The 14,968-nt window shown below is 41.3% G+C and overlaps 1 protein-coding gene across 1 annotated transcript in view; it reads left to right on the top strand.

Moving 5' to 3' along the window:
* The window catches only part of LOC139145409 (protein-tyrosine sulfotransferase 1-like), a 40,099-nt gene extending 25,842 nt beyond the window's left edge, over nt 1-14,257 (top strand). The window contains exons 2-3 of the mRNA XM_070716556.1: nt 11,547-12,539; nt 13,342-14,257. Of these exons, the coding sequence (XP_070572657.1) occupies nt 11,638-12,539; nt 13,342-13,666 (1,227 nt within the window). The 5' untranslated portion in view covers nt 11,547-11,637 and the 3' untranslated portion in view covers nt 13,667-14,257. The remainder of the gene's footprint in view (nt 1-11,546; nt 12,540-13,341) is intronic.
* The last annotated feature ends 711 nt before the right edge of the window (nt 14,258-14,968 follow it).

Raw genomic sequence — 14,968 nt, forward strand, 5'->3', positions numbered from 1 at the left:
CCGTTCACGGCAAGTGTAAATTTATCACGCACGCCCTCGCTCGATTTACTTTCATCTCACCGAGTACATTAGACGTGTTTCCATGGAAACGAAGATCGATGAATGTTTAATCCGTCCGAGGATTCCGGGCAGAGATGAGCCGTGCGAAGTCGAACAATCTGTTCAATTCTTTTCGTTTAATCATGCTACGGTCGATAAAATGTTCATGGCGCGGCCTTTCAGAGTTGTAGTCGGGAGAAATGCCCACCTATGTGCCAGGAATAAAACAAAATGAGCATAGTAAAACCCATCGAAGGAATAAAATTTCGAAGCAATGCACGAATACCACTGAAGCACGCGGTGATATCAAGGACGGGCTGACTGGAATTGCAACCAAAGAGGTGTCGGAAAGTAATCGGATCTTCAACGAATTCGATTCACTGTAATGCTGCCAGCAAAACTTCTCCAAACCGGTTTATATTTCCAAGCCCATCGTTTGAAAGGGCTTTCGTTTGGGAAGCAATTTTCAGTCACCAGCGCAATTCAGGTTTCAGTCGTCGTCATCGTTTTTGATCGTTTCGTGCTAGCTATACCGCTTGCAGTTGACATGGATTTACAGTTTGAATATGAGGTAGGGAGACTAACTGTCTGAGATACCGACGACATATGCGTTTTCATACCGCGTACGTGTTTGTCTGCACGCATGTGCGCGTACGTACGTACGTACATATGTACGTATGTATGTATGTATGTATGTATGTATGTATGTATGTATGTATGTATGTATGTATGTATGTATGTATGTATGTGTGTCTGTATGTATGTATGTATGTATGTATGTATGCAAGTGTGTATGTATGTAGTATGTATGTATGTAGTATGTATGTATGTATGTATGTATGTATGTATGTATGTTGTATGTATGTATGTATGTATGTATGTATGTATGTATGTGTGTGTGTGTGTGTATGTATGTATGTATGTATGTATGTATGTATGTATGTATGTATGTATGTATGTATGTATGTATGTATGTATGTATGTATGTATGTATGTATGTGTGTCTGTATGTATGTATGTCTATGTTTTGCTTCGTGCGAGGACACTCTACAACGTTCATATTACTACTAACCACAACATATTGAAAACGTTCAATGTTCAGATAATGTAAATGGGTCGTGTTTTTACGAGCGATCTTTTCATCAAGTTTCATCAAATATCAGCTATCGATAAAGGTGGAATGTCACAATGTTTTTATGAGCGATGGCTTACATACATTGTCCCGAGGGGTCATTTATTCACATGGGTGTCCTGTCTTCCTCTTTGAACGATGGAATATTCTATGTTCATCTTTCTATTGAAAGGCGGTAACATCTGCAAAAGATTGAAATACGCCTGTTACATCTTGCAACGCAGATAATTCCCCTTTGCGTTCAAAAATGCTGAAAAGTTCGAAATTTGAAATGGTTATACCTAATGCATTACCCATACTTGCTAAGCGTTATCGAGTGTGGTAATGAAGTTGATTTCTGAGCGACAGTTGTGCTGTTCTGTTACATTAAGTCAGTGGTATTCACTAAATCTTTTGGGAGACTTAAAGTAGGTATTTGCATTTTAATCCTATTACTGAGCGTGTTCAGGTTTATTCTTACAAGGCATGGGCGTGTAGCATATGCTCAACAATGGTCACCGTATCTGAGGCTTAAACCCGGGCGGCACAACATAACACTGTTCTCGAGTAGATGTACGAATTTCAGTCCTTTAAATGCCACAGAAATCATTAAAGGACGTGACCAGAAGTTCCAACGGCAGAGACCTTCACTTAGCATTCGATGTCACCCTTAAAGGGAAACAATCGTCGGAACTGCGCCAGTGCGAGTTTCTTGTTTACAAACAGTGTATTTCGTGCACGATATCTCGATGCACCTCATCATCATAGCTGCAACATTGAAATTATACGATGTAGATTATGAAAGGCATGTTTTAACTTTCATCAATCACCATCTACCTTGGATACAGTGGTTACATTGGTCGTATGGGTCCCATACGACCTTTGAGCGCAGTTCCAACGTCTGTATCCCTTTAAAGTTGACACCCTGTTCCACGAATGGTCACAGTGACTGTGAAAGTACGACTGGGCCTAAAACGCCTGGCCTGCTTGCAAGAGCTTGCCAGTCAGCCCACGCCCGCCCATACCAGTTCCGGGCAGGTGTACAGCCAATATCAATCAGGGAGTCCCCGTTCTCTACGACTTGAAAACTGCCACCAGCGCCCCGTATTTTATCGTCATGGTAACGGCGGCTTTCCTATTAATGATGCAGAGTCTTTCAAGCAACGCAGAATATAATACCATCTTTCAAGATGCACGATAAATAAGCTATTAGCTCGCAATGGGTGAAATTCAATCGCTCAGGATCAAGAAGATATGAAAAAGCTAGTAATTGTATACATAGTAAATGTCACTATATATTATGAATACACCTTTAAATGGTTTCAATGTCAGAAGAAACCGAAGAAGGGGAAAATTACAAGCTTGCCTTCCGCTATCAGAACTCGGCACTACTGAATATGCAAACAGATTGGTATGACGAGAACGGACTTGAGGGGAGAAAAATTAATTCTCGACCTTGGACAAAATGATACTTGGAAAAAATCTTTTTCAAGGGTTCGTGTTTCCAACAATTTTGTTCCAAAATGAAAAGGATTCGTCGCTCTTTTCATCGAAAGCATTGACGAAGTCCCGGCTCTTGTAGGAAATTTACAGTGACACAGAAACCATACTATCGAAGAATGAAAAATATGAATCAGCCATATACCAAGTATGCCCACCAAGTGTTCTGGTAAAGAGCAGTGCTCTATTGAACTTGAACTCTTTTATTATCTTTCACTTGGTAAGGACATTACAAAGTCATTTGGATGTAGTGTCGAAATAAGAAGATTGTATTTTAACATGCAGTAAAATATGTCCACATATTTCGAACGGTGGAACTTACTTTATGAAAAAGAAAAGTTAACATTGTTGTTCCATTTACCCCAGAGCTAACCAGCGTTTTTTTCTTGCGACGATACTCAACACGTCATCATAACAATATGATGCGCATATTTAAGGAAATAATATATAATCTATAGAAGGGTATAACATCTTGCTATATGTTATCCCTACCTCTTGTGAAAGCACTGACTTGAATTACGACGGATGATTCAACTCACGATACCAGCAGAACGACTTCAACAGTTAGGCGATCAATTGATAACGAGGCGCGTGACTTCCGAATGAAAATAACATCGCCAAAGTGCGTGACGTTATCGCCCACCACCGCCATGTAAGGTATATAACGTAAGGTACAAGGACAGTTCCGCAAGCCTACACTTGGAATCGCAGTAGTGATGACATCTCTACGGGATTTCTGAGATCATTTTAAGGAAGGTTAAAAGGCCAGTATATGTAATTTTCGATGGATTTTAAACTATTCTTGTTTTGTGTGTCAACGGCAACTTCTTGTACTTCTCCCCAAAGCATGTTAAAACATCCACCAAATGGCTTGCCAAACAGCGTCTATACATATAGAATGTGGTTTTTTATACCTTCAGTGTCTTCTCCAGAGTATGAGATTGAGCGAACCCCACCCCTCTTAAACAAAATCCCCCCTTCAAATAATTACAAATGCGCGCAAAGTCTCCCTCGACTATGAGACGTTGAGACATTGATGTACACAAGAGCGTTGAAAGTGGCGTACCTTTCCACGATTACTGTCTGTGATGTAATATTACATCGTTGATAAAACACACTATCTATGCCTGGCCATCGTAAATGACAAAACTGGCTTCAAAACAGCAGAATGATGAGCTAAAGCTGGAAGACTATCAACTGGATTTTGCCTCGAGATTGTAAAACCGTATTTCAACTTAAATGAATGAATTTTGAATGGTTTGAGTAATCTTCTAATATTAAACATTTATTAGATGGAAAAGAGCACGAAACTGGAGATTGTCTTTAATCTACTATCTTCTCCAACTTAAAACTTAATATGCTAATACCTTAATCTGCATATCTTAAATTGCATAATTCATTAGGAGTCCCCCTCAATCAGACAAAATTCCCTATTGAGAGAAAGCTGGAGAAAACGAAGCATTTTAATTCTAGACCGGACCAAAATTCCTCTTACAACAATAACAGTGCAGTGTACACATGTTAGGCTGAGTTGGCAAACTGAATACTGTGTCTCCTTCTCAAGATGCTTTGGGAGTAAAATAAGAAAGTGTGGTTGATATTAAAAGCAAAAACGATGAAAAGCAAAAACTGAAAAGAAGCTGTTTCATCTTTCTCAACTGGTAATGCAACTCCCAACGCCATGCATGTAGAAAGATGATCCTAAACGGTGCGCTAGCTTCTGGTATTACACTTAAGTGTCACGTGCTACCCAACGGACTGATCTGCGTCATTCATTGGTTCATCAGCTCGCCATGCACGAAGGACTAAGCATCAATCACGGCTGAAACACACTAGGGGTAATCTGTTTCGTAGGTTATAAATTATTGAGAAGAAAGATGGTGTGCGTTGCATTAAATTGAGGTTCTCGGCTGAAATCACCGAAGCTACACTTCCCGCCTTACTGAACTGAGTGCGATGTAGCCAGGTGGCTGCTGAACGGCGTTCGCCATCGAAGTGATCGCCTGCATGCATTGAACCAAATTCGACTTTCTTCCCACCGACTTTCCGAAACCATCTTGGACCGGATTGCAATTGTGAGCATGGCAATTTGTTAATTCTCAGTGCTGATCCCCAATCAATGAATGACTTGTTCGGTGCCGTTAGTCTGAGTAGCGCAATCGAATTTCGATGTTACTTGTCTCATACCAGCACTACTTGTAGTCTTTTATCAGTCAGGCGGCCCGACAGCAGGGACTGAGAGTGTGATGGAGTACTAATGCGGTGTAATTTGCAGTTGACGCGTGCGCGTGTCTAGTGCCTGTCCGCAAGGTCAAGTACAAGGCAATAATCAGCCAATTTACCTTGTAGAGTCGCCAAGGTCATAACTCGACTAAATTCTACCGATGACACGGTAAATGGTCGACGCGGCTGGAGGGCACCAAAAAGTATCTATAATTGTGTAGCTTTACCATGTACCAGGGTCGTTGGAATGAGGGCTTTTACACACACCTCTGGAGATGGAGGGAGATTTCGGGGGGGGGGGGGACTTGAAAAAAAAAACATGCCAGGGGGATCTGAAAAAAATTGACATTGCACAGAGGGGACTTGAAAATAGGTCAGTTCCAAACGTTCATGTCGCCATTTTTGAGGACTTCGACAGAATACAAACTTTCATCAAAAAGAAAAGACTACTTTTTGGTGCATCTTGTCATCAATAACAAATGTGAAACTTCAGGTCAAACAAGCTTTGAAAAACCATTTGGGAGATGATAACCTATGTGTTATTCGTAGTTTCTCCATAGACTAGAATGTAAAGTGAATCAACATTTTCAGTGGAATTCCAAAATCAAATTCCTTGCACAAACATGTACTTGTAACCATCTCAGTCTAATCAAGTACATTAATATTCAATCATTAAATATCTATAAATACATAGATTTGACTAGTTTTGTATTGTAAAAAAATTATTCATAGTTTCCTCATAGACAACAATGTATAGTGGGTCAACATTTTGGCGAAATTCCAAAATCAAATATCTTGTACACATATGCACATGTAACCACCCTCTTCCAATCAAGTACAATTATGTCAACTATTCAGGGTCCATTTATGCACAAATTGCAAAAGTTTTATATTTGGAAAAAATTATTCACAGTTTTGTTATAGATTCCCATGTATAGTGGATCAACATTATCGATGATATCCAAACATCCAATTTTTTGTACACACATGCACTTTTACCTGCAACTTAAAGCAGAGTACATTTACATGAATTATCATATTATTACATGTACATGTAAAAATATAACTTATTTTAATGTGGACGGTTTGCCCAATAGACTCCGATGTATTATGGTTCGATATTTTTGGACGGAGCACTATATCGGCCACATTTTGCCGTCCTTTGAGGTGAGGGACCTCAAAATTATAGTAAGTCAGAAGGGGGACTTGAACATATTGCGAGTTTTTTATTTTGGGTATTTGAAAAAAATCTGAGAACTTTTTCGGAATCTTCCGCCCTCCCCTTCTCCAGGGATATTTGTGAATGCAGCCTAAATTCTCTACCACTACGATGACGAAATGTGAATTATGGAAGTATGTGCCCCGAAATTGAGAGACAAACTTTGCTAAAACTTTCCGTAAGGAAACTTTAAACCATTACCTTTCGAAGAATAAAAATCAGAAATAAAAATCACTATGTCAGAATTTAGTACTAGAGAATCATACAAATCGCCAAAATTCACCAACACTTGAAATTCAAAATGGCCGTCTCTCCTGTGTTAATTCTACGGGGAAAATACACTGTCCAGTAGTTCTTTGCTTTACAACTTCAACAGGATCGCAGCGGTGATTTTAATTTTGCTTAAGAGTATATGCGTGTTCAGAATGACAAAACTTTTACAGAGAGGCTGAAAGGTACACAATTTCTGCTAGAAAATCTAGCAGCCTTATTTATCTTTACAATGGTTGAAACTTTAAATTTATTGAGCCAATTAAGGTACATTGCGCCTCCGGGACAGATATTCGGACTCTGAAACGTTTACGATACTGCTTTGCCTACTACTTGTTGTTGAAGCTCAAGGAGTAACTAAAGTTCTCACCGCCTTATGTTTGTGAAAATCGAAGATTTTATGTTTCCCCATTGAATTAACACAGGGGTAGCAGCCATTTTGAATTTCAAGTGTCAGAAAATATTGGGTAACTTTTTCTCTTTTAAACCAAATTCTGCACGGTGACCCCTTACTTTTTTCTCTTTAAGGTAGCATGCGCCTCGAAAGAGAAATACTTAAACTTTTGCTCAAACTTTCCTTCAGGAATCTTTCAACCATTCTCTTTCAAACTATAGAATAAAAATTGGGGGTCACCCCGCAAATTTTGGAACAGTTAACTAGAAAAAACTCAAGATTTACCAAATTCAAAATGGCCGCTTTACCTCTGTTAACTTTTTGGAGAAAAATAAAATGTTCGATTTTCGAAAAACTAAACCATTAAAAAGTTTTCTTACACCGAGAGCTTTAAAATGAACCAAACATGTGGTATATGAGAAAAGAATTGCGAAAGTTTGAGAGTCCGAATATCTGTCCCTGAGGCGCGTTCTAAGTGAAGAATGTTTCAGCAAACGTTTAAGTCTTTCAACGCATTCAACCTTAGTTCACATTTCGTCGTGCTATAATTAACAGCAGTACACTTTGCCAAAAAAATTTAAAAAACCGTAATAGAAAATCAGGGCATTTGCTCATGTACCTCGCTTGTAACTGCAACCTCTAAAGTCAACGCTAAGTTCTGTTTTCTCTCGAAACTTGCCGGCCGGCTATTCTGAGTTCCTTTGATGAGCCCGACGCGCGAGCGATCAAACGCGTTGACGCGTGGTTTATTAGACTTGCAGCCAATTTCGGTGCTTCCCGTTTTCACAATTTCATGACATTTGAAGACATAGAAAGTTTAGCCTATCAACCTCAGCTCCACCGCCTGGCTGACTCCGTCTCTGACACAAGTAATTGATTCTTGAAAATCTAGCTTTACAGAATCCCTTCATTTTCGGAGACGTGGGGGCGGCTTTGTCAATCGCCTGTTTCTTCACATGTTCACTTTTATGGCGGGATATTTTTCACTTTTTTCACACATGAGGGATTTCAGAAACAGATTAATGCGAAAGTTGTCCAGGATTATGGTAATTTGCGATTTTTTTCACTTCAGCCTTTCTTTAACGAGGCAATGCATGACGCTTTACCGTTCAGGATAGGCATTTAAAATCCAAAGCCTAAAAGCTTGTATGCAATTGCTAAAACCCACAGAATTATACATACCGGACGATCGAACCAAAACCATGTCCGCATGGCGTGGCCATTTTAATGGTTTTATTCCAAATAAATAGGATGATACTGAAAAGCGGGGGATTTTTCAAGACAGGGATTTCTCTTTAGTATATGAAGGTGTGAAAGTCGACAGTCGTTGCCCCATGATGCATGACCGTAGACAGCGCGATTTCGAACTTCTAAAATTCAAACCAGTGTGATGAATTACTTCAAAGGTATTTCTCGCGAGATACTGCATCATTTTTTTATCCAGCGTAACTGAAGAATTCTTGGATCAAAGTATCATTAAATTGACGTTATCCTATGGGGTATGGTTTCTATTTATTCATTATGGAAGATTTATGCGCACGTCAAGTTGGACCCACCATTCTTCAGGTTCGCTTCTTTTCGCCAAGTGGCTACGTTACGAATCCAGCGAGGGACCTCAGGGGGTTAAAGGTCATTAAATATCGGTTGCATTTGCCAGATTTACTGTTACGAGAAGTTTCTTATAGGTTAGTCTTTGAGAACGTCGATTGCCAGAATGTTTTGATTTAAATTTAGGAATATACCGGTCGGGGACGCACCTGTGCCACTGTAGGGACGGACATTGGAACGTCCCTGGAAGACCCCAAGATCATTAAGTAATCAATTGGATTGTCTTAGACTGTATTTCGCATGTAGTTCTTGCATATATTATACATACCCTTGCTCCTCAAACAGATTCTGTCTCGCTTGCCAATAAATGATCGTAACTCTCTTTACGCGAAGCGAATTTATTACACATGCTACAAATTTCAACTCCTATAATACTTATAAATATTGTCTTTTAAGACCTAATGCATTATGAAATGTACTTTCAAGAGCGAGGTATAAACGTTTCCTGTTCAAGCACACAACAGACCGGAACCCTTTGAAAATGCAATTTAGAAAACCGGCATTACCTCCTCTAGAAATGTATGTACGCTAAATATTCAGTTCCATTTCGATTTCCCACACACTTAATTATTTTGCATAATGTGTCTGCAAGTCTCGTTGTTATTTATTTACTCCAGTACAGCATGAATTCCCTTAGACTCTGCTACTTCAGCCACTACATCTTTGGTACATTGAATTTTTTTTTTAATTTCTGGAGTTTAAAAATCCCTCCAGTAACTCCCTTTTGTTGACGAGAAAATGTATGCTCTTTTCTAATTGTAACATTTCCAATCGGTGATTCTATATCACGTGCAGCTAGGCTAACACACATGCACATCCGCATGCGTTTAAATACCTAACGCAGACTGGGATTGTATCACGGGAAATGGGATTGCTTAAACAATGTAGTGGTGTCAAGTCGTTATTCCGCAGAGATCCATTTAGGTTCACCTAGATTGCTCTACAATCACTAAGGAACATAACTTTTTTCCCTAGCATGATCAAGGGACACACTACTTTTGCCCTAGTATGATCAAGGGACACAACTTTTTTCCCTAGCATGATCAAGGGACACACTACTTTTGCCCTAGTATGATCAAGGGACACATCACTTTTGCCTTAGTATGATCAAGGGACACCAACTTTTGCCCTAGTATGATCAAGGGACACACCACTTTACCCTGGTATGATCAAGGGATACACCACCTTTACCTGCAGCAAGATCAAGGGACGGACATTCCCCTTTTTGCCGAAGGTCTTGCATAGTCCGTGAACATTCCCCGTTGTGGCCCTGAACTGACCCGGAGATATCCTTACTCAAAACCGTACGATATACTGTGATATTCATTCTTCACGTGCACACAATGATGATGAATGTGATTCCCATTGACTATCCGACAACCAATCCTGTGTCGTTCTTTTTGATTACTGAAAATTTACATGAGAATATTTCAGTCATTTCCGTTCATACCTAATCTGATTTCTCAACAGTGAATTACCTGAGTTCACCTTGTCCCTTGCAATCAACGTAGATGTCTTTTCACGATAATTTTTTTGCCAGCATTGGGCTGAATGAACGCACCTTTGCTTTGCTTACTTTTCATTCTTCTGAAGTTCGCCCTCTTCAGAGATGTCATTCCGTGTTGACGGCTGAGTGGTGTCATACAAGGGGCTGCTTTCAATCTTTTGTCAGCATACACAATGTATAATATTTAGTAAAGGGTCACCTTGACTTTGCCAGTATATCAAGTTTCAACACAGCCACTAACACTTTCCGGTTGGACATTCCCACTTCAAACAGGGGTTTCCCGACATTTCATGATAATGAATAGGCGGCAAGGAAAACCATGTTTTACTCGACTGCCGTTTAGTCTGTACACCCTCGGGGTTTCATTGACTAACCCATAAATACTTGTAACCCCGTTCCTTGATTACTACCCGCAGATACAACCTATAAACCACGCAATCGTAAAATAAATCAGCGACGAGCAAATCAACGCGGCGCACGCACGGAGCCAGTGGTGGATTTCCATGGGATGCGGCCGATTAGGGTTTCTATGGCAACGCCAAATGACATCACAGGAAGAGCGTCTTTGGCTGTCTGAGCTAAGCCCAGTACACTTTAATCACTGACATCAGTCTTGCGATGAAATAAAGTCTTACTACACCCGCGGCGACCTCGTTTTCAATTACTTAATCGAGCTTAACGGAACACAGTACAAATAGCCGGACTCAAAATGTTGGGTGAAATACACCCTCTTTATGACACAGACAGGAGTTGTCGCTCACGCAAATCATCCTTTAATGTTTGTTGGCGTACATAATTGTGTTAGATACGCAAACTCCATACAGCACTTTTTTTTGCTGTGTCAAGCATACATGTGGAAATTCAAGACGACTTTGTCCTTATCTCCTGTTTTACAAGTTAACACCAGTCTCTATGGCGACGACAAGAGTTCACGGGGACCCTGACCGGCAGCAACGGAAGTGGGCTGTATTTAGATTTTAAGTTCACTTTAATTTACTTCGTGTAAAGCTGAAAAAAGGCGTCTCGCCTGCCCGCTTGGAATTCGAAAGTCATTCGTATAGTTTCCTGGATATTGTGTCGGTTGTGTTGCCGTGTTGTTCGACAAGGGAAATGTGGCGAATAATATCGTGTGAACACAGCACAATTCGTTCATCCTCACACAGATTTACGTAGATGTAGGTATGCACCTACGTAAAAACAAACAAACATACGTGCATAAATACACACACACACACACACATACATACATACATACATACATACATACATACATCCATCCATCCATCCATCCATCCATGCACACACACATCCATACATCCATCCATCGATACAGCCATGCATACATGCATGCATCCACCCACCCACCCACCTATCCATCCATCCATACCTACATACCAAGCTACCTACCTACCTGCCTGCCTGCCTGCCTGCCTACCTACCTACCTACCTACCTACCTACCTACCTACCTACCTACCTACATACATACATCTATGTAAAGGACACACGGCGTGGTCCAAGAATCAGGTCTCGTCACAACCAAATTTGACCACCTGTTCCACAAATAGTTCCCAACGTGTCATATGTTTTCATATGCGACACGGGACAAGAAAACTCAAGGTTTCCTGAAAAAGAAAACTAATTCCATTAATTGTTCAACATATTATCCTTTTACAGATGATGACCTCTCCTGCCCCCATATCAGCGGAGACCGAAGGGCTTCAAAATAATCACCGTCGTCGCCTTCAATAGCATCGTGGTTGTCAACATGGGTAGGCGCATTATGAGCATCGTGACGATCATCGGGGTTTTGCTCCTGCTCGTCTTCACCATCAACGTCGGACTGCTGCTGAACTTCGACCGTGGCGAGCTGAGGAGAAAGTTGTTGGAGAACCGCCGGCGGCTGATCGGCGAATCCAGACAGCTCGCAAGACGGGTGTTCCAGGAGATCGTCCTGAATCAGACTCTGGAAATTCCCGATGACTGGCCCGTGAATGACTTCGGCCACTTCAGGGAGATGGATCGAAATCGGCCGATACTGTTCGTTGGGGGCGTGCCCAGAAGCGGGACGACGCTGATGCGCGCGATGTTGGACGCTCACCCTGACATACGGATAGGGGAGGAGACTCGGATTATTCCTATGATACTGCAAATGCATCGCCACATACTGTCTTCCGGCAAAGAAACACACAGACTCAAGGAAGCCGGTGTGTCTGAAGACATCCTGCAGGCGGCTATCGGTGCGTACATCATGGAGGTGACTGTCCGGCACGGCGAAAGCGCCTCGTTGCTCGGCAACAAGGACCCTCTCGTACTGCTGACGATGGCGGAGCTCGCCAAGATTTTCCCGAACGCTTCGTTCATCCTGATGGTGCGAGACGGCAGAGCTGTCGTCCATTCGATAATCACCCGAAAAGTTACGGTGACAGGGTTTGACTTCAATTCCTACAGAACTGCCCTGCAGACCTGGAACCGGTACGTTGAACAGATGTACGCCCAGTGTCTGCAGCTCGGCGAGAAAAGGTGCATCACCGTGTATTACGAACAGCTAGTTCTCCATCCAAAAATCTGGATGAAAAAGATTCTGCGGTTTCTTAAAGTCCCGTGGAACGATAGCGTGCTTTACCACCACGAAAGCGTTGGCAAACCTGGTGGGGTATCCCTGTCCAGGTAGGTGTACTTCACTCATTCCAAGATCACGGGACTATCATGTGTTCGAGCTATATATGACAAAAATAATTGCTTCTCGTGGACATTCCGCAAAGTTAAATGTGTCTAAATTCGTATTTCTTGCTTCGGGTATGGCGTCTTGGTCACGGAGTTGTGATCAACTTTTTAAAACCTCAATTGTAAAATCTGTGCATGACAAGGATGCAAAAATGACATGTGGAATCGGTCGTTTATTGCACGTTTCGTGTTCGTCTGTATTTTTGTTTTGCGTTTGTCGTTTCGAGTCGCATTTTGGCTGGTATCCTTTCTAGAGACCGCTGTGCATTAATTGGCTTTCCCGTTTATTCAATCATCGAAAATTTTTCAAGCTGCATTTCCAATAGATACAACAGCATGCGTATAAACACTTGTTTTGTCATGCACGCTGATCAGATAAAATTGTATGGTCACTGTACGGGAAAAACGTGATAGCGTCATCGATTGCGGAAATGAACAACAACATTAAATGATGCGACTGAAAGTGCCCTTGAAAGTACAGTATTGCCAGAGGCTGATGGACGTTATATTCTCGTGCACTGCATAATTATCTCTTTTTAATATTTTCGATTGGTTCTTCCACGCTGCGATAGGGAAGTGCGTCCTCTTTGTTTTAGAGAGAGAGAGAGAGAGAGAGAGAGAGAGAGAGAGAGAGAGAATTTCATTACACAATGGCTTATCCAAAAGAATTCGAAAGTGTAATCACTGCGACAGAAACGACAGGTAGCCACTATAAGTGGCCTTAATTTTTCGTTTTGACAAACAGGTTGGAATTCTCCACCGACCAAGTGGTGAAACCAGTCAACTTGGAGGCGCTGTCCACGTGGGTTGGTCAGATACCGGAGGATGTGCTCGAAATCATGGCCGAAGTGGCTCCGATGCTTGCTAAGCTTGGATACGATCCCATGGCCAACCCTCCAAGTTACGGCGAGCCCGACGACATTGTCGTGAACAACACAAAGTTGATAAAGGCCAGCACTTTCTTTCAGGACAGTTCGATCCCGAAGGATACGGACGAGCGAATAAAACGGAATGAAGAGGCGTTACGGCTGGCCAAAGCTTACAAACAGCGGAAAATGCTACATGAATGAAAGGGACTTTATTTTTGTAATGTTTGACAAAGGGGCGCAATTTCTAATCAGAGTATATAGTTTGATATTCGTTTCTGATGGTCCATACTGGCATGTATTCGCAATTACTAGTTCCAATGGAGTACATTTTACATTGTCACCTGCCATTATAATTATTGGTTTTGCTTTTGCAACGTCATTCTTGAAGTTCGAAAACAAGAATCAAGTTTTTCGAGCAGCTGTACCTACCTACAGCCATGGCTAATCAGCAGTCCAACATACAGTACTTATACTGCCGATAGAGGGCGACATTTACTCGGCGTCGATGAAAGCGTCTTTTTTCACGTCTATATACTGTTCCCATTTATTCATTCCACTCGTTTCTCTATTAAATGAATAAAAAGTCGCACATATCAACTTAACGTTATTTTGCCGATAAGAAATATCAGAATAAAAAAACAAGACAACGGAAAAACTTCGGAAAGGATTTTGTTATTTTGTCATGGGAAGTAATCTGAATTACAGAGCCTGCATGCATGAGGGGGAATAAATGTCCTGTCGCCGGAATGGTTCCTTCTTTTGATGACAAATAAATGCATTTTATGAAATAAGTGATTTGCTTTCGTCCAGTTCATATAATTTCTCGTCGAGATAATTCTTTTATGTTGAATCGTATCTTGACCGTGTCATTTTGCCGCCTTCGAGGCAATTTTGGAAGCTATTGTGCACGGTTGCCATATCTTGCTAATCAAGACTCCGATGGTACGCAAGGTTATGAAATGCCAGAGCCATGCACGACAGTCTGACTTATGAATATTCACCACTGATAATAAGTTTGGATTTGCATGTACTTAAAAACGATAGTCAATAACATACCGCATACGTGAACATCATGTTTAGTATCTCGTAAGTTAAGTTTCTTGGAGGGCGAACATCGAGTCGCTGCTTTCTTTCAGAGCTATGAACACATTGATATCTTGTCCAAGCCGATGCTTGCCGCAATTTAGAGTTTGGTTTCTCCTCTCAGCTAGACAAGGTAAGTACATGAAGCTCGTCACGCTTTCATGCCTGTCATATTTCTCTCTAATTTGAGTAATCGTGTGTGTGTGTGTGTGTGTGTGTGTGTGTGTGTGTGTGTGTGTGTCAATCTACGGATTTAGACTCATTCGGCTGTAGGATTTTGCACTCGGATCTCTTCTTGCTATAGTCGCAACACAATCTCTGCGTTCAGGGATACTCGTTTCAACCCGACGCTTGTCGCGATCGGTATTCAATGTGTCATAGCTTTTCCTTTCTGGTTGTTGGAGAATACATATCATATTA

This window comes from Ptychodera flava, chromosome 12 (genome assembly GCF_041260155.1).
Source record: "Ptychodera flava strain L36383 chromosome 12, AS_Pfla_20210202, whole genome shotgun sequence".
Taxonomy (NCBI): domain Eukaryota; kingdom Metazoa; phylum Hemichordata; class Enteropneusta; family Ptychoderidae; genus Ptychodera; species Ptychodera flava.